The sequence below is a fragment of the Silurus meridionalis genome, chromosome 11 (genome assembly GCF_014805685.1).
Source record: "Silurus meridionalis isolate SWU-2019-XX chromosome 11, ASM1480568v1, whole genome shotgun sequence".
Lineage (NCBI taxonomy): Eukaryota > Metazoa > Chordata > Actinopteri > Siluriformes > Siluridae > Silurus > Silurus meridionalis.
In genome coordinates this window covers 21,020,722-21,047,939 of record NC_060894.1, presented here as the reverse complement: position 1 = coordinate 21,047,939, position 27,218 = coordinate 21,020,722, and the positions used below count along the sequence as shown (strand labels likewise).

Genomic DNA, 27,218 nt, shown 5'->3' with positions numbered 1-27,218 from the left:
CTGGGATATGCGAAGAAATAATTTCTCCATGCTCAATTTAGAGAACCGTTGATAAGCTCAACAATGATGGAACTGGAACAGGTTCCCTTTTGAGTCTCTTCCTTATATCATCTTTCCTTTCCATTGTCAAACATTTTCTCCCTTTTTTTTTTTCACAAAACTGTTTCCAGGAAAACATGGATTCTCTCAAACATTCATATTTTATTAAAATATCCAATAATACTCTGAATGTTGAAAGATATTTGAGATTTAACAACAGTATAAAATACTACACTTAAAACCGAAATGCTTTTTTTTGGTATGAAGAAATGTTACATTAGATTTTTTTTATAGAATACAGAAGTGAATTAAAAGCTTTTGTACAGCAGACACAATAGATGCATTTTACACAGTGATAATATTTATTATTTCCCTGCAGATACTAAACTACCGCATGAATAGAAGACTAATTACATTTTATTAGGGTCTAAGAGCTTCAGATTTGCAGGCTTTTACTGTTTATGTACACATTCATAAATATGTAAAATGCTATTATTACATTATGGAGACACTGTTCATATAAATTGGCACTGTACGCAGATATGAGCACATACAGCTGGGCTTGTCTATACTCAAATAAGTGTTATTTACTATTCAAGTAAATTGGATAAATTGTACGTTTTAAGTTTTAACCAAGATTCTGGAAGGTGAGAAGATGCCTGAGGAATGGAGAAGGAGTGTGCTGGTACTGATCTTTAAGCATAAGGGAGATGTGCAGACCTGCAGTAACTACAGGGGAATAAAATGATCAGTCACACCATGAAGTTATGGGAAAGAGTAATGAAAGCCAGGCTGAGAGAAGAGGTGACCATCTGTGAGGAACAGTATGGTTCTTATGCTGACCAAGATCACCACAGACGCATTATTTGCTTTGAGAATGTTGATGGAAAAGTATAGAGAAGGTCAGAAGGAGCTGCATTGTGTGTTTGTGGATTTAGAGAAAGTGTACGAGGGTGGAGAGAGGAGTTGTGGTATTGTATGAGGAAGTCTGGTGTGTCAGAGAAGTATGTGAGGGTGGTGCAGGACATGTATGAGGACAGTGTGACAGCAGTGAAATGTTGACTGAAATTTGCATGTGACCATCAAATATTTTTATCTGAGTTCGTAGAGAAGAACAGAGTTGTATAGAATGCCAGTGTATGCTATAGTAAGATTTTCCCAAAATTGTTCCAACAATGCCAATGAGTTTGCTCGAGGTTTGCCAAGAATGGACTAAAAGAACTTGAGTGGCCTGATGAAAGATTTCCGAGATGAACTGGAATGCTAGCATGCCCCAGGCATTGGTGCTTGACATCAGTTCCTGTCCTCACTGATACCCGTAGCTGAATAGGCAAAAATCCTCACAGCCAAAATCTAATGGAAAAATCTTCCCATTAGAGCAGAGGTTATTATAACAGCAGGGGACTAAATCCGGAATGAGTTTAACAAGCACATAAGGGTGTGATTTGTTACGAATCATTGGGCATATAGTGTAATTCCTACCATCTTCAACTCCATACAAATGATCTCAAATGTTGTCCAAAGTCTAATTAATTATATGTAACTGTAGCGCCAGTTTTTTCCAATCCCATTATCCAGATTTACATCCTTGACTCTCATAATAACACACATTTCCCACTTTACCAATTAATCCATATTAGCCAGTTATAGACATAAAAGAAAATGTGCATGATGTAAAAGTGGTATTTACAGTATACCAAGCGTATACAATATCATACACAAGTAAATGCAGCTAGGGTTTGAACACAAACAATAAAACCCAATACTTTATCCTAAAAATGAAGTGGAAGCCGATGAGCCAATAGTGGCAACTGATGACTGGTTGCTTCCAGGATCAGGCTTTATGATAATAATGTTTAAGAAAACCTTTTTCTAGATTATGTGAGGAAAGAAATTTGGGTTTTTCTTTTTGGAGAGGTTTTCCTATCGTTTTTCCAAAAAAATTGAGATTGTCACTACAAGTGTCACATGAGCAGTCTATCAAGTCAAAAATAGTGAGTGAATGATGTGTATGCAATTCATAAACCAACACTTATCCAGAAAATCTGCTTCACACAAAAGCTAGATGTTGAGCACTAATGATCTAAAGATGAAGATATTAAAACGGTTTGGAAAACGATATAAATTCAAAAGAGCCAGCAATTTAAATAGCATGAATTATTAAGCCATATGCTCATGCATATTTCATAACGCCGATGAGTGAAAGAGAGAAAAAGAATTAGAGAATAAGTGCTTAAAGCCCAAACCATAGCTTCCCCAGAGCTCTGTACTACAATGACAAGCCTTCTTACAATTACGGGGTTGGGATTTGAACTCAAGAGCTTCAGAAGTCCAATTGCCTTAACCACTACCACATTCCTCCTTCCTTGTTTGATGCACTGGCCTCAGCCTTGTGGGGCAAAACTGATTATCTAAATGAGACTGGAAATCATTTCTGGGCCGGAAAAATCTAATCAGAACCTAAAAGGTTTCAAAGGATGAGGATGAGTTCTCTTTTGAGCCTGGTTCCTCTCAAGGTTTCTTCTGGTTTTCTTCAGGTCGTTTTTTTCTTCACCACAGGAGCCACTGGTTCAATCATTAGGGACAATTTTGAGGAACAAACTTATAAGCACCAAACGTATACATTCTTTTATACAACTTTATAACCTCTTTATCTCTGTGAAGCTGCTTCGAGACAATGTCTATTGTTAAAAGTGCTTTATAAATGAAATGGACCGAATAGAATTTGGAGGCTCTACAGTAAGTGACCACTTCTACTGCTTATAATTTACATTTACATTTGCGGCATTTAGCAGACGCCCCCTATCCAGAGCGACGTACAAAAAGTGCTCTAGGGTTAGTCTCTAGCAATGAATAAATCTACACCGGTATGCAAGATTACAAACCTAATATAAATATAACTCTTAAATTCCACAAAGCAAACTTGGAAAGTGCTAATTGAAGTGTTTCAGGAAGAGGTAAGTCTTCGAACGTCGCTTGAAGATAGTCAGGGACTCCGCTGTATGGACATCTAGGGCAAGTTCATTTCACCACCTCGGTGCCAGAACAGAGAAGAGCCTCGAAGTATACTTACCTCTCATATAATGCTTAACATATAGCAGTTAAATAACTTTTACAAATATTTCACAGGCCAGGGTTAATATTATTTTGAGCCAGAACTCGTAGATTCGGTACAAAACAATTGCGGTACAAGTACAATACTAAAAAAAGTAAAGGAAAAATGACAGGGTTGAAAATCTACTTTTAAGGGAAAAAAACTCAATTACAGTAAATGTAATTTGTTACTTTCCATTTCTGGATATAATCATTAAAAAGCATAAAAAACAAAAAACAAAAACAAACAATATAATTAAAGAATTGAATATGAAAGACATCAGTGTTGAGACGTACGTGTAAGTGATGTGGGGTCAGTTGAGTAATTTAACTCTCACTCATTTAACAGAAGTCACAGCCTCTGTTGCTGAATCACCAACACATGGTGTTAAGCTTTTTGTTTTTCATTGTGTGTGTTTTGTGTGAGTGAGTGTGTGTGTGTGTGTGTGTGTGTGTGTTGTGTGTGCATGGCATTGAGACTGTGGCCCAACCTGCTAAAGTGAAAGCTTCAGCTGTGCACTCACATGTATTTGGAAAGAACCAAATGTGACAGTTGGCCTGAAAAGATGCGTCACACACTGGCAGAACACACACACACACACACACACGCACGCACGCACACACACACACGCGCGCGCACGCGCAAACATGTTCCTCCTTGTTTTTATGGCTGTTAGCTCCCAATATGACAGCAGCTACTGTATGGTTAGAAGGCATCTTCTGTCACATTGTTCATATTTTGATGGAGAAAAAAACAGCGTGTCAAATGTATACAGTAGAATGCAGAAACGGGGGATTCCTCCCCATTATATCTTTAAACTGTTACGATCTGCTTTGATGATTTTCAGCATTATAAAGCTTAAATTGCTTTCAGTTATAATGCATCTCACACTACTAGTGGAGAATGCTAATTTCCGCTCATGTGAATAATCCATGTACGATACGAACTGATCATTGAGATATGTGAAAGATCAGATAACTGTGCCTTCTGCATAATGTGACACAGGGTGATGAAATACTTGTGACAAGCCTTTATCAAATCCCTGAGCAGCAGAAATGTGATGCTCCAGAGCCACTTTTTAGCTCATGGATATTTTATATAGAGTCATAGAAATGCTGCCCTCTGCTGTTGGTTTGAGACACTGACCCAATGCAACATATTGCTAACAGTGATGATGCAATAAATGCATTAAAACTGCATTAAAACTGCTAGCAAGCATACTGAGATCTCACAATTATTATAGATCCGTGTAGCATTTTGCATATTTTTACCTTTTCTGGCTGGAACAGACTGATTTGTCACATGTTGACTAATATTGCTCAGCTTGTGAACAAACTGGATCTGTTTTACCCAAATGTAAATTTCTAACCATCTGGGTCTTCATCTGGTCCATTTATTCAATTGTAAACTTACCAAAATTGTACATTGTAAACCTTAAGATCTCAAAACTCTGGACTTCTAGTAGTTCCTAGAATAGCAAAGTCTAAAATTTAAAAGAAATTATAATAATAAAAGCCCATCATATACCAGCTTTGACCCATGCGCCCTATTTTGTGCATCTCTGGCATAAAATCTCTTATGAGCACAAAAAGTGTTTAAATAAAGTGCTGCATATAAATACTTTATTCGCAAGAAACAGACTGCATTCGCATTACTTTTTATAATATCGAAACATAAATGCGTTAATTTTCAGAACGAGTTGTGTAGATGTTCACTGGATAGTGTTTATTTGTTTAAACTAAGATATAAAAAAAATGCAATGAAATGTTACTTAACTTGTAGAATTAGTAGCCTAGAAGTCAGAGAATACATTTTATTAGCATCTTTAATTATTGGCATCGATTGTGCAGTGCTCAGCTTTACACTTTGTTTAATATGTTTCGTAGATGGAGGCTCTTTTTTTCTTTGCGCAAAAAAACTAAGATATTTTTATACCATGAAGATTTAAAAGCATCGGTATTTAAAAGAGGAGAATTTGTTGTGCTTAAAAACCCATGTGCTCATTAAATTTCAGCGTGAAGTGGTGGTACTGACCACCATGCCGACTTGAAGATGGATCCGACCTTTTAAACAAATGCCACCTTGTAAAGAAGAAGAGCTTTCAAGTAAAACTCATGGACCAGGTCTTCTGCTGTAGTGTAACAGCTCCTGAAAGAGTTAAAACCTCAAATGTACAGTAGCATGAGAAAGAAAAGTATGATGTGATGGATATATGCCATTTGTACAGAACAGAATGATAAAACCAACCACACAGTGACAGATTCAGACAATTTGATCCCTAAATTGTTATTGAATTTTTTTTCCCCATGAGAAAATACAAGCTTTTGCTGTTCTGTCCAAACAAAATGCACTGAATCCTGAGAGCTTTCATTTCATTTTTTGAGTAAGTACGTGGGCTTTGCATAAACATGAGTGTAAAAACCAAGCATTGTTTCCAGACCTACTGGATTTATGATGCACAGAATTATTAAAAAAACAGTAGTTGCCTTTATACGGATTCCTCTTCATATATCATATCACTACAAATCGTTTGCACTTTTTATTACGTTACATGTTGGTTGATATTAAAACTAAACATTATAATATCTGTAATATTATGCTATTATTTGTTATATTATTATGACTATTACTGTTTTGTCTTTGAATTCGGTCCTACTGATGCATAGATCTTTTTTTTATTCCATCATGTTAGCAAAGAAAAGGCAAAAAAATGTATGTGATTGGCAAGAAAATGTAAATGACTAAAACGACCACCTGGAACAAATAGTGCTTTAAGAACTTCTTCTGCAAATGAGTTGAATATTTTTGAAATCTGCACAAAAAAACAAGGAAAACCAACCACCAAAAACACCACCAATAAAATCTAATAAATGTGATAGCAACCAGAAAAAATTGGATTTTAAGCAAAAAAAAAAAAAAAAAAAGTTCAGATAATTAATTTGATTTTAATATTGAATTTTTTAATGTTTTATTTAAATTGATTTTAAATATCAATTGTTTTTGTTTGTTTTTGCACCACTATAATTAAATAATTTTATTTGTAGAGCCCTATGAACAATTGACTTAATCCAAAAGCAGCTTTACACAAATAAAGTTAAAAAATTAGAATTTAGTTTGTTCATTAGTGCTTTTAAGTTTTCCCTAATGAGGGAGTGGTGACAGTGCCAAGGAAAAACTTCTTGAGGTGCTATAAACCAGAGGAACCTTGAGAGGAACCAAAAAGGAACATTTCTCAGTTACAAAGAAAAACCAATCCCTGTGCAATAGCAATAATTACACGTGTCCACACGATGGAGATGATGTCCTACAGGGTCAGAAAAGTGCTGCTCTGTAAAAACGGTAAAGGTTAAATGGAAAGATATTTGCTTTATCAATGAGCTGCTAATGAAGATGCATATATGTGATATGTTTCTTCCAAGGTTACAAAAAAGCCAGTTTTGCAGCTAACATTAATATCCCATATCCTCAAGTTTCCTTGAAACGAGAAAAACCCACTCACTGTTAAAACGAGAGAAAAGCGTCCTTCCCCTTAAATAGAAATTCCCACGGGTAAGAAAACAATGCTAACATTGTGTTAGATGGTTATATTTGTTCAGCTCGGTGCACGGCCTTGTTACTCACAAGACCATTATACAGCTTGTCCTTTATTTTATTTTTACTGCTGATTCTATAACTGTTGATTGAATCCCGCTACATTGGATCATCTAATAATCCATAAACATATAATATAGCTGAAAACTGGAGGCGGAAATTTATTATAATTGCTTCTGTCATTCCTCTGGAGTTGTATTCGTGTGTGTGTGTGTGTGTGTATGTGTGTGTGTGCAGGAATGTAGGACCTGTAGGTCCTGCAGAAGGTCATGTAGCACTCTCGGATTTCATGGACATCAGCTTATCAGCAGGACCTATGAGTAGAGCTATTTCAGCTCGTGCTTTGTTTAGCCTGCGCGACATTTCACTTATCTCAGGCATGCGTCTGTCTCTCAACGTCTCTCTTTTTCAGGTGCAAAATTAATCAGCTAGCATTCCTTTGGTAAAACTTCTTTCTATGTGACATTGATTCAGATGAAATTACACACAAGTGTTGCTACACTACATTTTTTGGACTTTGTGTTATTAATAGTTTGGGATACAAATGATTGGATGTTTATTCCATGCTCGGGTGTAAAAAAAACTAAAATGTCCTTGCATGATTTTTATTTTTTTTTACAGTAAATTGCTAGAATAACAGTGTATCCGTATTATTAGACATTTTCTTTAAAATATATATATTTTTTTTCAATAACTACAAACTGAAACTCATTAAAATATTTTATTGGTCCAAACTGGTTAAATGCAAACTGCTCCTAAAATGTATACATTTTTTAATACTTTGTAAACAGCTGTAGATGGAACTGATGACAAAATGCACATTTTGCTTTAAAAAAAAATTTAAATAAAAATGCACAACCACATCAACTGTTTTTAAAGTTTTTGTGTTATATTATTATTAGTAGTAGTATTTACACACACTTTTCTTTAGATTTTATATCACAGCTAATATTCTGTATATCAGATGTAAATAGTATTATGTGGTCATGGCACTCAAACAGTATGACAATTAAATATTACACTCTACACCTCATTTTATAAACTAAGCCAGAGATGATGTTCGACTCATACAACAATTAACTGAAGATTAAGAAACAGCAAGCGCTTAGAAAATCCTACTCTTGCATTCCAGACAGGATGAAAACTTTCTCCTAAATGGCTATCATAATCTCAGATGTCTAAGAGCCTGACATGCATGCCCAGAGCCTCTAAATGCTAAATGTGACCTTGGGTTTGTCCTCTAAAAGCAGTTAAACATAAAGAAAGTGTCAGGAAGGACCTGGTTTATAAAAATAGTTAAACACACTACAGACAAGATCAGACTGGAGAGCGTGTAATATGAAGGTCTTCGAAGGTTTTTTCTCTTTTGAAAAATGTTGCTTACACGGGTTTACACTGATTCGGCATAACTGTGTGGCCACCTGCCTAATATTGTGTTGGTCCCCCTTTTGTTGCCGAAACAGACGCGATCCATTGAGCATTAACAGCATGATCATCCGTGTGGTCTTCTTGCCCATTTCTCCTGGTTTTTTTGAGAAAAAAAAATGTATTTGCTGCTTAATATATCTGCTTCGGGCTCAACACCGGGTTGGCATCTTCTCTTTGAAGGTAGGTCACACACAACTGGATCTGGCACAATCTCTAGATGCTCAGCATCTTCTCTCTGAAGTTCTGAAATCGTCATGAGGTGGGACACAACTGGTGCTGGTGCATCTCTAGATCTCGCAGGGACGTCAACTTCTCTCTGAAGGTATGAAATCTTTATGAGGTCACACACAACTGGATCTGGCACAATCTCTAGATGCCTCGGGATCCTCAGCATCTTCTCTCTGAAGTTCTGAAATCATCATGAGGTGGGACACAACTGGTGAAGGTGCTGGTGCATCTCTAGATCTCGCGGGGACGTCAACTTCTCTCTGAAGGCCCGAAATCTTCATGAGGTGGGATCCAACTGGTGCTGATCGATCTGTAGATGCCTCGGGGTCCTTGCAGGGCCTGGCTGAAGAGATACTTCTTTTTTATCTATGTTTTGAATGGAAGAGTGTGTCTGAGCCCTGAATACTATCAGGAAGGCTATTTCAAAATTCAGGAGTTTAATGACTCTTATAAATGCATCAAGGGTAATGCAATTTGTGGAATATAACACTGGTCCTGTAAAACCCATTTCATACTGGTCATCCTGCTTCCGTTTGTTCTACAGGATGTGTGTGAATGCTTGTATCCTAGACCATGAAAGATATTCTACACCAGCATCTTCATAATTTAAGATAAATGTAAATGGTTTTATATTTTATTGTCTTTAGTATTAAACTTAGACCCCTCCCTCTTTTACACCACTTTCTCTCTCTATCTCTCTCTCTCTCTCTCTCTCTCTCTCTCTCTGTCTGCAGGCGAGTCGGAGGAGATGCTCACCGCTCGCTGCCACCCAGAGTCTGACTGATTCCGCAAGAAGGACACACTATCTCTCATTCTTTCAGAAATGTGAAAGAGCCTAAGAAAGACTGTGAGAGAGACGTGCGAGAAGTGAGAGAGACGAGGCAGCCATAATGGGCACACCCCTGAGAAGGAAAGCCCCGGCTTCTGAGTGAGTATTTCCATTTTTCCTGTTTCCTTCCTCTAGAGGGTTGGACATGATGGCCGGGTTGCCATAGCAACAGCAGCCGGGGCAACAGGAGGATGGTGATGTGATGTGGTGGCTGCTGTCTGTTGCGGTGGCTTCCTGCATGCTCATCTGTATCAGTGTGTGTGTGTGTGTGTGTGTGTGTGTGTGTGTGTGTGTGTGTGTGTGTGTGTGTGTGTTCGAAACATGAAAATGAATCTGGAGTTACACAAAACGATTGCTGCATTTTTATCTGTAGAGAGAGAAGACTGTGAAAGGATACTCTGATAGCCTCACACCTTGAAGGAGGTTATACTGGGGCGTTGTCTCCGTTTAGCCGATTGACTTGTTCTTGCCTAATCGAAGCATATCGGGATTCAGTTAACAGAAGCGTTTTGGGGTATAATGAATACTAGCGGATTGCAGCACGTTACATACATATACACTGCTGTGTGTGGCAGAGAGTAGAAAGAGATCAATGTGCATAGCAACATATAGAAGCAGCATATTCAGGTTTTCCACTCTAGCAGATTGATATTATTTCAGAATATTCTCTATTCTCTATTCCTTTTCATCGTCTTTATTTCTTTACATAATTATTGTCCTTAATAAAATTAATCCTTTCTGGCTTAAGAATGCCTTTGAAGACAGAGGTCACTATATTGTAGCAGTCAAAAGAAATACCTTTATACCTTAGCACTGTTCAATTGTCAAATCTGATTGGTCAGAAGGAGGGGCAGATCTAGACATTGGGGTGGCAAAGGGGTGACATGAGAATTCTAAGGGGTGGCAACACTAATGCTAGCATCTTTGCATGGATTCTTATGGATTCAATGATTGATATACATATTCGGTGTATCACATCTTTATATTGGCCTATAAAAAAATAAATAAAGACTTATTGACTTTACCTGAACCTGATGTCTGTATTGCAAATATATATTTAACTTCCGTATCTCGAGTTCTACACAAACCTGTAGCAAGCTTAAGTCTATGCTAAGTTACATGTCTCATTGAATATAGAATTGGTAATTTTCAGTTCACTATGTTCATGGATTGAAATCATAAAAAGGTTAATACGACAATGTGTATGAACATGGATCCATTAATGCTGATCGGAAAGAATTTGTGCAAAAATCACGGTTTCTGCCAAGTCCTCGTATTTCCTGAGTCTACACTCAAAAACACGTTTTATAGGCATCATATTTTCTACATCGTCACGTGACCCTGAAGCTCTTTATACAGTCTGTCACTCCAGCACAGCTGCCGTCCAACAGGTGTTGAGAGAAACCCAGTGGAGATTACGAGGGCCAGAAGGTATCCTAGTAGCCCACTCAGAGCTCCAAGGACATCATGGTAATTTATGGTTTTCCATGCAAAAACAGCTGCCGCACTTCTTTAGCTCTCCTGGTGCAAATCGAAGACAAAAATCTGTTGCACTTTAAGACTGAATAAGAATTGTAGTTTTTTTTAACATCCAGGCCTAGCATAAAAACGTTTTAGCATAAAGAGAAATAAGAGCATAGCTTGGCAGCATGCTTAATCGCTTAATCAGAACCTTAGCTCAGTAAATGTCCTAAGGCTCGTGCACTATATTTTTACTTCACTATATTTTATGAGTTAATAGGAGTAGTGTTGAACTGAATGAATTAAATCCAGTTAATAGCATGCCTGTTGAAGTTGTAGTACCTCCTGGTGCTACAATTCGCAAGAATGACCTGAAGCATATAGTTAGCCATTGCAGCATTGCAGCTGTCACATTCCAGCCTTAAATTAGCATGAATCATTAGATTAGCCACAGCCAAGACACAGAAGAAAATCTTTTGTAGAACTCTTAATTTATTAACGAATGTTATTGAGGATTAAAGTCAATAAAATGTTGCAGATAAGCTCTAATATGTTGTGTTTACTCGAGCACTGATTGCTCAGTGCTCTGCCATTTAGATGCAATCAAGAGATTTAAGTTAAATGCTATGAGAAAAAAACAAGCTATCGTACACACATGCTGTCTAATTGATGCGTTAAAAGCGGCATCATATTGCAATTAGGATATGAGTCAGATTTCCTAATGCTGAGCGATCAGTCACCTTCACTTAGGGAAAGAGAAGAAAATTCCCAGGTGGCAGCCAGTTTGCGTTTACATTAAGTACAGAGACATGCAATGATGCCAGAAGCCTGACAAGGTCCAGAGCAAATTCAAACATAAACACAAGGAGCACAAGTACAGGGTTAGACGCCATGAGAGAAAGACCAGAGTTACTGTGCGTCACATTTCCTGGGTCATGCCCTGAACTTTTCCTTTTTGATAACTACAACATAAAGAAAACCTATTTAAAAAAAATCTTTAATTATAAGCTAATTAATGTAAACCATATAAAGTTCTTTTGAAGTTTCTTTAAATTTGAATACATGTTAGATAATGTAATATTACATGCTTCTAAATATCTCTAAATTTGTTCCTTTGTTCATTTATTTAAGTCACACTCGCCGATAGCTTGTCATCTATCTGGCTAGCTAACTCACGCCGATTTGTTTGTTCCTGTTAAAGATTCTTACGCTTAAATTGGCATCCATTTTTCGTTTTCCATCTCCATCTGATGAGCTTTTATTTTTTAAGTTAAGAGAATTATTCAGAAAAATGCAACATGTCCACTGAAGACATCGCTAACTTTGCTGTTACAATGCTTTCAGTGTTATGTTTTGTTCTAATCGGAAATTGACAAATGGACTGATGCGAAGAGTGAAATATCCTAATGCGGTTAGAAATGTCACTCGTCCAATTAAATTAGGATATGTTATTAACTTATTAACCCTTATGCTAGAATCAATATGGTGACGAAGCCTGAAATGCCTCAAAATACAAAAAAAAAACCCAACATTATTCACAATAAATACAATTATATTTAATTCATTTAAATGTTAAATATATAGCACTTCTAGCAATAGACATTGTCACAAAGCAGCTTGACAAAAAATACAACAATTACAAATAAAAATTTTGCCATCATAAATTACTCCCTATAAGTTTATCCCTAATAAGCAAACCAGTGGCCGAATGCAGCAAGGAAACACTCCCTGAGACTTCATGAGGAAGTACTTTTTAGAGAAAACGGACTAAAAAGTAAACTCATCCTCATCTAGGTGTCATCAATTGTCTATTCATTACAGTTCCATCATTCCTGAGGTTATCAACTGTTCACCGATGGACACTTAAATGCAAAAACAGTTCATGATCATTGCAGCCATTTTAACAAACTTTTTATATTAATTACAGTCCAAATCCATATTCATGGTTCTTGAGTTTAACCCTTCATGGTAATTTTATGGATCTTTAAACTGTTCATTTGGATCCCTCCTCAGCTGCAGTGGGTGGTCTCTTATTGAAGAGAAATATGTTAGTATTAAAAGAACCTTATTAGAAGCAAGATTTTACAGGTGATATAATAAATTATAGATTTCTCTTCAAAAAAGCAATTGATTTAATTGTCAGATATGGACAGCCCTTACATCATGTACATGTACTGTATATGAACTAGTTTGTGGGAAAATAAAATGTAGAAAAGGAAAGACATAAGGAAGAAAAGAAGGATGTACATACAGTATGTAAGTATGTAAAAAGAAGTTAATAGGAAAGGAAGGAAGCATTAAAGTGTGTACGTAAGTACAGAAGCAGTATGTAGGCAATGACATATGTAAAAGGGAAAGAAGGAAGGAAAGAATGTGCATTTAAAAATTTATTATAAAGAAAACGAGGGATGGAAGCAAGTATGGTTTGCGCAAATTTATGTAAATAAAAAAAATCGAAATAACAATAAAATTAATTTCATTAAGAAGAAAAAAAAGGTGCATTATACTTGTTATATGTACTTTACAACACAGTGAAATTCTTTCTTTCGCATATCCCAGCGATGTGAGGAATCTGGGGTCGGAGTGCAGGGACAGACATGATACAGTGCTCCTGAAGAGGTTTAAGGGACTTGTTTAGGGGCCCCAAGAGTGGCAGGTTGGCAATACTGGGTCTTGAACCCCTGAGCATTGAGCTAGATATGGGATACAGTGAAATACATGGGATATGGGATACATTACTTCATATCACTTAAATTGAAATTTTTTTTATCCAGTTTGTGATTAATTTTCCACAGCGAACTAAACGTCTGACTGTCAATCTGTCAAACAGCCAAAGACAACAAAACGAGTGCACATTCGAGCAACTGTATGAAATACTAATTACAAAGTTAGTACATTCCCAATTCAGCGCAGCCACCTAAACATGGTGTATCTCGGTGCACATTAAATGAAACCACATCAGGCATTAAAAATGACACGTTGACAGAGAGGCCGTGAAGTCGCCACTGTTTGAAACAGAGCTTGAAAACATTGGCAGGGGCTCACTAGTAGTGTGTTTTGATTCAGATGAGTGTAAGGGCCATTCAGTGTGTGTTTATTTGGTCTCTGATTCCCAGCTTTTGCACATCTGGAAGGCATTAGTCTGCCTCGCTGGCTCGTGGGATGAAGTCACTGTGCCAGAGGAACAAAGTTGCTTTTGTATCTTGATGACGGTGTGGTCAGGGGGAACTGTGAGCAGGAAGATAATGCAGCCAATCAGAACACTAAGTGAGAATGAAGGGCTTTTCTTGGCACATGACCTCACTTGCAAATATGTGTGCCACAAATAAGAGATACAGTACCTGAAATGGTGTTTTCCATCAAACAGACAAACATTATAGTTCCATCAGGAAAATAGATATATGTCAGATTGTGCTTTTTTTTCCTGCTAATGCTTTTGAGCTTCTAGCAAATGGTGTGTAAGGATGTAGCGCCGACAAGTCAGCCTACTGTACTGGGAGTTTCAGCACAGACCTGGCCAAACAAGCCAGCGAAATATGTTACACATGGGCCTGCCAAATGATTTAACTCGCTGTTCTGCAGACTCAAAAAAGCCTCTCAAGTGTGCAACCAGAGTGTGCGGGAGCTGCATGTTTTGTGGCTTTTAGCCTGTTTTTTCCAGTTGTTACGTGAATGACCAGGAATTTCCTGCACTCACCAGTGCGATTTATGATCCTCCATCCAGACAGACCTGATTTTTTTTCTTCAACTCTGTGAGCAAGCCAGGGAATTCTATTACATCTATTATGGAATTTAAGTATTTCTATTATAGCAGAGCCTGCTAAGAAGGAAAAAAAAATCCATCTCCTTGTCATCCAACAGAGTACTCTTTGGCAATCTCCCAAATATAATGCTAGCTGACGGGTGCTAAATATTGGCTAGCAGAGATATCCCAGGATAATAATTAGCCAGTGTTATTATTATTAGTGCCCCCTTTTCCCTTACAAGCATTAACCCAAATGGCTTCTACCACTCAATTATTAATGCTACATTAGATATTACCTCTGTGAGCTTTTGGTTGATCACGACATGCTATGTATTTCAGTCCATCAGCTCGCATTAAGGTTCTGTGATACTTTCTGATTTTTACAAAAATTTCCTTACAGTGCACAAATCATTGTCGGAAATTAAATGCTATTTAGGTGTATGCTTGATTGGTATGCATTAAGTGTAATAAAGTGTGGTAGTTTAGCCTTCAAATAGTGAAAAGTCTGAAAATTGCAGGCTTTCCTAAACAAAAAAGTATGTGTTCTAGCATTTAAACTAATTTACAGCATTTAACCAAAAAAAAAGTAAATCAAAGTAAATTCTTTAATGCCAAAAAATGTAAATTCGTTCATGTGCAGCAGATTCACAGACATTTTGACGGCATGAATTTGATTTGTTAAACTTTCACTACCGTAAATAACTATCCAGCAACCTGATCAAAGCCTGTCATTCACAGTGGAAAGAAATCACACTCAGCTTTCAGAATTTAAGATCCCAGATTCCAGACTTTATCCAATTATAATTAGCACAATTATAATGCTAATAATTCTTGAATGTGAAACAGCTGAAATCAGACATGTGGCATGAGTCAAGCAGTGGCTGATGAGAGATGTAACTCTGACATGTTTGCAAAAAGGTATAAAAATGTATTCTTGGCCCAAACTGGTCTTTCATCTGTTCCCATATCCTGGGTAACAACATATCAAGAGTCATTAATTTGTTATTACACTGGGTACATGCAGCTTGTATTCGTCAGCTCAGCCCTTATCCAGAGCAACTTACAACTGAACTGTTGAGGGTTAAGGGCTTTGCTTAAAGGCTCAGCAGTGGCAGCTTGGTGGTGCTGGGATTTGAACTTGTGCCCTTCTGATCCAGAGTCTAGCTAACTACGCAGCTATGGGTTTGAGGGCCTTGCTCAGGGGTCCAAGACCTGGCAGCTTGGTACTAAGCTACCATGATGTAATGTGATAAGGTAGATGCAAACACTGGAGGACATTATCACTGAGAGTAAAGTGGTGTGCTATAAAATAAAGTAACAGGGAAACGGTCACTTACAGTCTGGTGTTTTTGACCTCTTATTAGAAGGTCCTGGGTTTAAATCCCAGCACCACCAAGTTGCCACTGCTGGGCCCTTGAGCAAGGCCTCATCTGCTCAGTTGTATATTTGGAATAACTGTAAATGGATAAGGGCTTCCGCCAGAATGGCATAATATAAATGTAAATAATGAAGAACAGTAGATACAAGTGCAATTAATAATAAGTTATAAATGTGTATAGAAATATCTACTCATACAGAAGTGGTACGAATGCTAAATGTTTAGTTGTGGATACAAAATAATTGCAAACAGGTAGCATGCTTAAGTGTTTGATTCCATTGGTTACATCATGACAGGTGAAAGATTAAATATTCATTTTCATTCTGCAGAGTGAAGCTTTTAATTAATAAACTACTACCTCTGTTTTTTTAAAGTTCGTCTAAGTGCTATGTTGTTAAAATGCGCCAAGAGCCATTAGCACGGTTATATTGGTGGCTGGAGGATGCTACAGAGGCCACTTCTCTGTTCTTTTAAAATATGTTCAGGACATTCAGGACCAAAATGTGAATAATGCATGAGGAAAATAGTAAGCCCCTCTGTATTCTTTGCTACAGTACAAAAAAATCTGTAGTAGTGCAGAACATTTATTTTGGAATCACATCCATTGCATTTCTAACTTTTCCCACACACACACACACACACACACACACACACACACACACACAGAGAGGGCCGCGTAGCTCAGCCTTTTCCATATAAGGACTTTTCATATTTCTACAGCTGAGAGCATGGACGGAGGAAAAAAAACGGTGGGGGAAAAAAAGCCTGTCCTGCCGCCCCCTCGGCTTTACCGTGACAGTAGTAAAAATGTAATTCGGTGATCACTGAAATGCTGTTAGATACCTGTGGTTGTAACCGAACAGAGCTGTTGGCCACATTCTTGCTGTTTTTTTCCCCCCAAACTGATGACTGTAAAGATTCATGCCGGTAAAGATAATAAAGTATCACATGATTTCCAGGTTGATTTGGTTCTACGTATTTAAGAAGTAGGAAGTCAGTGGTTAAGATCAGAAGGTCTGAGCTACTGATCGGAAGGTCAGGTGTTCAAGTCTTAGTATCACCAACATGCCATTTTTGGGCCCTTGAGCAAGGCTCTTAACCCTTTGTGCTCCAGGGGTGCTTTATCATGGCTGACCCAAGCTTCCTAACATCGCTGGCATATGTAAATATTTACTGTCCTCTAAAAATAACCCAACATACAGCCATTATTGTGTAAATAACTGGCAACAAAAGTGAGTACACCCTAATTGATCACAGTATGTGGTGTAACCGTGCAAAGCCACACTATGTTCATGTTTTTGTCTGTTTGACAGAACCATATAAATTTGTGTATCTTGTATTAGAGCAGTTAAACTCTGGTGCTTTGAGTACAAATCTCTCATACTGACCACTGGATTTTCAACATGGCACCTCATGGCAAAGAATCTCTGATGAGATAAATAGGTGTTTATTTTCATTAAAAAGAACAATGCTAATTAGTTAAAAGAAGCAGTGATTTCAATAAGCAGTGATTTCGAATGCCACACTTACATATGGCAATGTTCACTATTATTATTAAACCCAACAATGAGGCAAGAAAAATATAATGACCATAAAAACAGCAGCATATGTTTTGTGGATGTTTAATGCGAACAGCATAATTGATAACGGAAACCTTCTAACCTGTGCTTTTAAAAGAAGAAGACATCAACCCTACCATCTTTTTTTCCACTGAGCAAGAGCACAGATTTCCTGTAAAGTCAGAGTAAAGCAGAAACATACAACCAGGAACATTTCTCATCCCACATCCTTTGAATTACAGATAAATCACTTTATTCATCGCAGAGGGAAATCGAAAAAATCATTCCCATGGGTGCTTTTTGTTTGTGTTTGTGTCTGTCAGTTGTTATACCTGACTAATAAGGAAGAGCCTTTTATTGGTACTTTACCATCACATCTCATCATTACTTCAATTCCATTTACACTTTATTTTGTCCACACTGTCCAGATTCATATTCTGCGATTTTCATTGACCAAAAGGAGGGACATGGCGTGTATCAGTAGAAGAAGGCTAAGGGGGAGGTGTTGCCAGGCAGGAGGAAAAGAGGAAGGCCAAGGAGGAGGTTTATGGATGTGGTGAAGGAAGACATGCAGTTTGAAAGAGGAAGATGTATTGGACAGGAAGTATGGAAACGGATGATCCGCTGTGGCAACCCCTAATGGATGGATGGATGGATGGATGGATGGATGGATGGATAGTAGTTCTCTCCATTTTTATCCCTAGTGTAAGGCACACTATTCCTTTCCCTTCTGCTTTCCAGCAGTCTCTCTCTTTCTCTCTCTCTCTCTCTCTCTCTCTCTCCTTCACACATAAACACATCCTCAGCTGTGGTAGCAGTTAGACGAGGTGTGATGTGCTGTTGTCCTTTCGCTCCTCCTCAGTGGCAGCCCTGCGTGTCGCCTAGCAGCTCTGTCTGAAACGTCAGGAGGAGGGAAAACTGACTATCCATCTCTCCCTCCCTTCTTCACTTCCTCTCTCCTTCACCTCTCCCTCCCTAAACCCAACTGCCCTGCACATACATGGCCAATGACGGCAAGGGAGGTGGGAGGAGAGAATGTGTGTGAGAGAGAGAGAGAGAGAGAGAGAGAAAGAAAGAGAGAGAGAGAGAGAGGGAGGAAAAGAGAAGCAATCTGGCAGGCACATGGCCAGTAAATGAGAAGAACTTGCTTGCAGCACAGAGTCTCATTGGATTTCAGTGAACGACCAAACACACACACACACAAACACACTGGAACAGTGTATCTTGCGGTTACTGAGACCTGTCCCCTTGTCTTTCCAGGATGGCTGAGGCTGAACTTCATAAAGAGAGGCTCCAGGCCCTGGCGGTAAGTTCAGTAACTCTGTATCTACTGTAACTTGTTTTTGTTTCCTTGTTTTGCTGAACAACACTTGGAATTACCACTGGTTGGGGTTTTGCTCTGGAGTTCCTCAGTTCCATTAGAAATGTTAGGCTTCTGGTAGACTTCACCTAGATACCTGTGCGAATTGATCCCAGAGTTCTGAACATGCACATAGAACTGGGGTTGGAGCTTAGTATGGTCATGAGGGGGCTAATTTTGGTGGCAGCCGCAGGACTCCGGTGCACGCTGGAGTGGCGAGCAACAGATGGAGAACTATTTTGGCTGCGTCGCTAGCATCTTTACGATTCCGAGGTGAACATGTCTGCAAGAGAAGCTGCTACTAATGTAGACATGGGAAGGAAGGATTGTATGGAAAAACAAATAATATAAACATATTTATGGGGATAAAAATAAGAATTCTTTGGTTGAAGTTGATGATTAGATTGCAAACAGACTAATGAGTTCAGGATGTTGACTGCTAAGGTTAAGGATGGTGAGACAGAGGAAGTGTGGATAATTGAAGTTGAAGAGGGGCTGCCAAGAAACTCAATAGCCAAGAGACGAGAGGAAGCTCTTTTCCACAAAGGGTTTCAAAATTGTTGTTTTTTTTTTTTCACTTAAGTCACTGCAAAAAAAAACAGCCATCTCTCAACACTCTAGAAAAAAGACATAGATTCAATTCAAACGATTCAGATCATTACAATGGTATGCTTGACAGTACCCGAAACAAGAATGTGTACAGATGGAAGGAATTACCACATGCAATACCAAGTACTACGTGCTCATTTTGTAGAAACGAAAAAAAGACTGGAAATCACGTCATTGATTGCGGTTCATCCATTGCGCCTCACGTCTAAAGAACATTTTAGGTCATCCGTTCTAACACACTCAACCGAACGCAATTACACACTGAAATTCTTTAGATTTTTTGCTGTAAGAAGTTCAGCATGGAACTGAAGTTGCCGAAGTTTTTTGCATTGCCTGTTTAGATGGCAACTTGGTGGAAAAAAAAGACCAACACACGTTTTTTAATGATGCATGGCACCAAGGCTGAGTTATGTTAAGTCATACTAATATCAAGCTAAAGTGTATAATAGCAAGCCAATGAATTCCAATTATCCTGCATTTTGCGAGCTAATCTTTCTGCTTATTTAGTGAAAGTGGTATGCAACTATGAAATTACAGGCATTTAAAGCAGGCCACATATGCTGTGTTTTATATATAAATATATACTGCTGTGTTGTACGGCGATAAATATTTAAAAACTTTCCATGTGCCTGTAGAACGAGTGAGGGGCTGATATTATGTTTCTCAACAACAGCCAAGAGGGTTAGCATGTCTGCATAGCCAAGACAGTTTTATTACTCACTATAGAGGGGAACTTGAGGCTGAAAACATATTTAAACCTTACTACAGTGGTATGTTTACACATAAAAAAAAAAAAAGAAAAGCAATATTTGTTGTGTCTGGCTTTACTTTGATTTGACTTTTTCATGAAGAAGGTAAAGGATTACAGTTACTCTCAAGTTTCTCTTACTTTCTCCATTCAGAGCGTATTTTATCCCGACCGTATAGTTAATCGGAGCCTTCTACGTCTTCCCATGCTCTCAAGAGTACCAAAGGCTGTGGGCTGCTTGAAGTTTAGCAAGCGGTCCAAAAGCAGCTGTGCTTCTGAAGCCAACCAGCTCCGAAGCTATATTTTAGTGGGATCCGATTTGCCAACGATTATAATTTGCAGGATGTTTAGGGCATGCTAGGGAATAAAAGTGAGCATTACATCACTGCAATCCTTAGCACAGCCAAGTATAGACAGCTAACTGAATGTTGTGCACTTTTCAACCTCACATTTCATGTGTCTTCAGCCATTGTGCTTTATTAAACTGTAGTGAACATTCCTCAACATTCCCATTTCTTCAACCTTTAGCTTTAAACCTTAGCCTGAGATCTGTCACAATTCAGGCAAGCCACAGCCAAAACCTTTAGCACGGTTTGTCCACAGACTGAGATGATCTCAGTAGCGTAACTAGCAATCTAGTGTCTCGCTGGTTGCAAAGCACAGGGTGGAAAATAATGACTGGAAAGTTAACCCTGGTCTAGTCTACACACCTGCAGCAAGCAGTCTAGATGAACTTACTTTATATAGCTAATAGATACGAGCAAACCGAAGTATACTGCATAGAGGTTTTGCTAGAAAGGGCAGGGCCACTATCATGAACAAGCTAAATTTAGCAGCAGCTGTGCTGGCCAGCTTGACTAGGCTTCAGCATATTTGAGAAGGGTGGAGGCATGTGAGCTCCATTCAGGTGCGCTCAGCTTTCTGTAGATGTTGGGGTTTGAGGTCCAGCTGCCTGTCTTCCATTAGAACATTCTGTGGGAGTCAGAGATCAAACGTCCACACAGAGGAAGGACAGGCTACAAAGGAAAGGATGGTGCATCTTGATACATTTGTGCTGGTTCTCATTTATTACAAAACACTTCATTATTTTGGTTTTGCATTCAATATGAATGTGCAGATTTCATTCTAATTATTTTGAGATTGAAAGTTCAAATTCGAATTCCATAATTGTAGGTGTTTTTGAGCTCAGATACGCACTTTATTAATCTACACTTACCCGATTTGCGCCAGATATTTGCAATGGTGTCAAAACAAGGACTTTTGAGCTGGATCTTCATCGAAGGGTGAAGTCTTTAGGAGCCAAATCTGGCGAGTAGGGTGGGTGTGGAAATGAGACCACGTATGAGAAGAGCTCGGTGACAGGGTGTATTGTCGTTGCAACTTTACACTCCTCCAAGAAACTACTATGTAGAGCAACTAGGAAGCCAGTACAGTAATGTCATCATTCCTTGTGCACCAGGAAGCATCAAATGTTTTGCAAAAAGCAGTTACATCATAGACATTTTATGGTTCTTGAAGGTCTCAGTGTGATCTTGGCCAGTCAATATCTAAGAAGAATTCTGAAAAATAATTTAATTCATATATGTTAACAGAATAATATGGCGGTTTTCTGTGAATTTCCATCCTGGATGAATTTTATTATCTAGTAAATTTACTGTTTAGTATTTTATTTATTTTATAATTTTATTTTAATCGATAACTATATTTTTGCCTAGTAATCTTGTAATGGTGTATTCTCACATTAAAGATACTGAGTCCAATGTCTTAACCATTTAGCTACCACCTTCCTCATTAAGTTGAGCTGAAATTTAGTTAATAAATCTCACACTGTATTGTAACTAAACACAACACAATGCATTTTTCACATCAGTGTGCAGGGTGTAGCGTCGGTAAAATAAGCATACTACATTTTACATGCTGCAGTCCGTGCTCGGCTCTGGCTTCACTGTGCGTACATATTTTAATGGAAATCGCGTTACAATGTGGCTCGAGTAATCTGATTTGCAGATGACAATGTGAACGTGTAAGGGATAGCTTTAATCGGATCAAAGGCTACTTCTGAACGTTTTTTTGCCACTTGAGCAGAAAGATTGCTTTAGATTTTGATATATGATACTTTTAAGTCGATAGCTATTAGTATACCAGAGCTGATGCACTGAAGTGTGAGGTGCTTTAGAAAGCCTTCCAAATACAACTGAAATACTAATTAGGCATTTATAAAAGCACGCAGTAACAATACCAGAAATGAAGGATGCCGCATTTCGTTATTATTTCATTATTATTTCATTGTCAAGAACTAAGTATCTATATATATATATATATATATATATATATATATATATATATATATATATATATATATATATATATATAAGAGTTTAGTGGGTTGATATATAATATACACTATATGCCCAAAGGTTGGAAGGATGTGTAGAATATCTCGGTATTAGCATTGTGATTTTTCTTCACTGGATCCAAGAACCTAAACCTGTTTAAAAAAAAGATTATGCCCCTGTGCAAAAAATGTACACCAATGAAGATGTTCGGTTTGCCAGGTTTGGAGTAAAAGATCTCATGTGGCCTGCACAGAGCCCTGACCTGAACCCAACTAAATAGCTTTAATAACAACAAAGGAGGAGTAAATCCTAAACAGACTATTCACAAACGTATGGCTATAAAGTGTGTCATAAGCACCTTTGATAGAAAAAAAGGCTATCTAAAGCTGCAAAAAGCGTTTAATATACTGATAAAAGTATTAAGATTACATGCAAAAAGTGTTTTAAATTGTATTATATGGGTCACGATAAAAAAATGTGCAACTGTTGCATAATTCTTCATTAGTGAGCCAAACATAAAGTGGGGAGGTGGTAGCTTAGTGGTTATGGGTTTAGATTTTTAATCAAATGGTAAAGAGTTCAAATCTCACCCACACCAAACTGCCACTTCTGGGCCCCTTAGGTTAAGTCATTCTGGATAAAGGTGTCTGCCAAATGCCGTAAATATAAAACACAACGCTATAACACTAAAATGTGGTTCTTCTCCAAACTGTTACCACAAAGTGAGCTCCTTGATGATCTGGTTTACATGCTCTGGAGAGTTAGATCTTGCTGCTATAGAGCTCTGATCTCATCCCTACTGAACACATTTGGGATGAATTGGAACGCTGACAGCACCCCAGGTCTCCTCACCTGCTTCGGTATCTGCCTTTCGTAACACTGTTGTTGTTGTTGTTGATGAACACAAATATCCATAAGCACACTCCAAAATCTAGAACATCTTCCCAGAAGAGTTGAGCGAATTATAGGAGCAAATTGGGACTAAATGTGGAATGTGATGCTCAAAAATCACATACCGTACTTGACCAGATGACCCAATACTTTTGGAAATATTGTCTCTGTCCAAGCAACACATTTCCTCATTACTATTGTAAAAAGCTGTTTGTTCAAATTAAATTAACTCATGAATACATATAGACAAGATTTACACAAACACATGCCACATTGATTTGCAAATAAATCTATGGACTCACTAAAGAATGAAGCACTCATGCTGAATTTTTCTATCTATCTGAAATGTTTTGAAATCTGGAATCACTGTAAGACTTTTTTGTTTGTATAGCTTAGATTTAGTTTGCTGCTAAGGATCATGGGAATGTTGTTAACATCCACATAAAAAAGTTACTGACCAATAAATGGTAATAAGCAAGACTCATAACTCACATCTGGTCTTTTAGCTCAAAATAAATCATTACGAATTACTGTATGTTGGAAAAGTTTTCTCGAATCACTCGACTCGATTCTAATCCAATCTGAGCTGCTTTTCTTTCCAGAATCACTCCCAGTGATCAGATTCGACTTCAGTACTTAGTGTGCTACTCTGAATAAAATTTTCATGTAGTGAAAAAATGTGTGAGGTTCTTATATTTAATCTGAAAAGTTCTTTTTTAGCTTATGTGACACTTTAAGCTGTATCTTTCCTGAGAATATAGTAAACACAATAAAGAGGTTTGTTTGTGTGGGTAGTCACTACAGGCATCTAACATAGCTTAAGCAAATATCTAAAGTACTTGTGAATATATGTAATATCCTCTTTATATTTTTATAGTTCTATTTTTTGCTTGGAGGAAACACCCGAATGAATGAATCACACATCCACAACACGACCTCCTGCAGTTCTTACTGTGAGCTCTGATTATGAATATTGTAGCTTTCTAATGTCGCCTGATACTGAAATCGTATTTGGTCAGAACCCTATTGAGATTTTAAATACAGTCAATATTTAGTCAGCAGCATGTCTTTATTTGAGTAAGGACAAAAAAAACACGGACTAAAGAAAACGGCATATTTGTGGTTTCCGTTCTCAAACTGCTTCTAGAGGAAAATGTTAGTCTGCTCTATTTTCGTCCACAAAGATGAGTGCCTGTGTCTGTTTCGATCACCAGACACCTTCACCCTGCCGGTTGTTTTCTTCTACACTGATAAGTCTGTGGACGTGTAGAAGTGCTACTAACTCCCTGGTTCAATTTACAAACCTGTTACAAGCATGGTGCTTGAAATAGCTACTGTATGTAGATAAAGTGTAACCTCAGAACAGCAAATTAATCAATCACTAAAGCACTAATGGTCACATTATTGAATTTAGGACCCAAAAAACTGCTGCTTATCCAGATAAACTTCTGTATTTTAACATGGCACAGGGTCTTAATATAGGCGTAAAACTATTTGGGAAAGATTTAGTGCAAGACAGATATGCAGTTTTTTTTTTCATCAGCTAATTTTTGCTAGTCATCTAATCAAATCACACAAAACTTTGGTTTATCCCAATGTGTCACTTATGCACAGAGATGGGAAGTAATGAAATACAAATACTTTTAACTTTCACTCAATAAATATTTTTACACAAATATCTGTACTTTCTACTTCTTACATTTAAAAAAAAAAGGCTCGTTACTTCACTCTATTTGATGACATGTTCAATATTTAATATACGTTTTCAGCCCATCAACCTGTTCCTTGTCACTGTGCAGCTTTTTTAATCTACCACTGGTGTATCATTTCCTGGCTCTCACACACCACAGATGTAGACTAGACTATGAAGTTAACAATGAGCAAAGACAGAAGCACGTGCTAGCTAACGTGGATGAGACAGAGGGAGTCAGTGATGTAAACATGACTGAGCACAGAGACATTCCTGATCACATCATCATCTTTTCTCTGCTTGTGTTTTATATGGTGGATGTTCAGCCTGGATACATTCATTAGGTAACATTATTTTAAATTAATTTTATATCAATATGACGTGGAATCTATTTACCAGCGTGACACTAAAATGGGTAGTAGTAATCACTACTTTTTACTGAAGTACGTGTCAGAGTCCAAACTTCTTTACTTTAACTAGAGTGAAAAAGTGCAGGCAGAACTTCAACTTTTACCAGAGTCTTTTAAAACATGAGTGTCTGCACTTAGAGTGAAGGATGTGTGTACTTTTGCCATTTTTGCCTATGTAGCATAAATGGACTATAATTGTCTACTTTATTTACTATTAAAATTGTCTTCTAAAGCAGCTTTGAAGAAAACAGCTGTCATTAAAGTCATTTATGTCATGATTTGTTAGGTATGTTGCAGCAAAGTTATAATACAATATAAAATATATTAAGATAATCCCCAATGATAATCAACCAAATGCAATAATTGTAAAAAAAAAAAACATGTTCAAAGCTGAATCTACAGTCTGGGCTAGAAAGGAATCAGCCCCAGCCTTTACATCATGCCAGTCTGTGCATGTTTACTTATGACTACAGCATTACCGCGACTTATGAACAATTAAGTTGCAAACTTTCACAGATGCGAACAAATCATGGAAGTAGCTCACGTGTCTGCCAGACGTTGTCACATGCGTGGGCCCTCTTCTGCCAGAGTTTGTACTGTAGTACCATGCTCAATCAAAGTAATTGTCACGGAAACAGGTGGAAAAGCAGTGGAGGGGACTGCCAAGAAATGCAAAGTAATAACCATGAAACAAAAGTTAGCTAAAAGAAATGAGAGATTGGACTGGAAAAGATGGTGGACATCGCTCGTTGTTATAACATGAACTGTCAACCATCAGCATAATTCTATAGAACAAAGACAAGATCATGGAACAAGATCATGGGGCGTGCATTATGCATAAACCTCGCTTTTGGGATTCATGAACAAAACGAACAGTGCTCCTGGAACGGAATAAGTGAGGGACTTCCTGTATTAGTAATGCAGCTTTCTCAGCAGTTTATAACAGCGAATCCTACAACATGGACACCAAAGTTTGTTTCAGATTTTTTAATATTTGTATGTATTTATTCTAATTACAAAATCATTCAGGCTACTTATGGTATTGTTTGCTTTTTTCAGTAAATGAGGGAGGGACAGTCATTACAAAGGTCAGCATAGTTGCCTGTGGAGGCATCGACGTTAACAATGACTCGTCACAAATCTCAACTCCTACTTAACAGAATGTCACTACAGAATGTGTCAACTGTAGTGTGATTACTGGCTAAATGGTGAGTTTCCTAGCATGGATACGCAATAAAACTATTTAGAACATATTTGTAGCGTTTTTGGAACATTGTGGCTAGCCCTGATCGGAGCTGTTGTAAATCTGGACAAATTTGTTGGTGTGCTAATCGACAGATTAGACTAATGAACCTTCAATACAAATTATACCTTTAAAATGACAGTGTGGAAGCTTACAATTTAGTCCTTAAGGGGTGCATCACTTACAGGGAAGGCTGCCAAGAACAGGCCTAGGTGCTACAAAAAGGTTTATAAAGAAGGTTCAGGAGGTTATTGTACTTCTTGGGTTTGTCTGGTCAGGATTTTTAGACCACAGATCTTATTCAACCATCCTTAGACATACTTAGATTTCTATTTTTAAAAAAGAGAAGAAGTGTTGCCAGTGCAAAGAAGTGTTGCTGCATTACTGCAAAGCAGATGTTTTCAATCCGGTTCCACAAATGCTCTTTGTTTGCTTATTACCCACTTACCGTGCCTTGTTAATATATCTTTACTGTGAATATTACCTTCTGTCTTGCACAGCCTTTTTTACCTAATTCATTGCAGATGCAGTCTGGAAATTAGGCATGGTTACATCTCCAATGATCTCATATTCGCTAGG

The 27,218-nt window shown here is 37.7% G+C and overlaps 1 protein-coding gene across 1 annotated transcript in view; it reads left to right on the top strand.

The window, feature by feature from the left end:
• Window positions 1-9,131: 9,131 nt before the first annotated feature.
• LOC124393906 (A-kinase anchor protein 2) overlaps window positions 9,132-27,218 on the top strand; it is an 81,832-nt gene continuing 63,745 nt past the window's right edge. Inside the window, 2 exon segments of the mRNA XM_046861959.1 lie at window positions 9,132-9,308; window positions 18,613-18,658. Coding sequence (XP_046717915.1) covers window positions 9,271-9,308; window positions 18,613-18,658 — 84 coding nt within the window. The 5' untranslated portion in view covers window positions 9,132-9,270.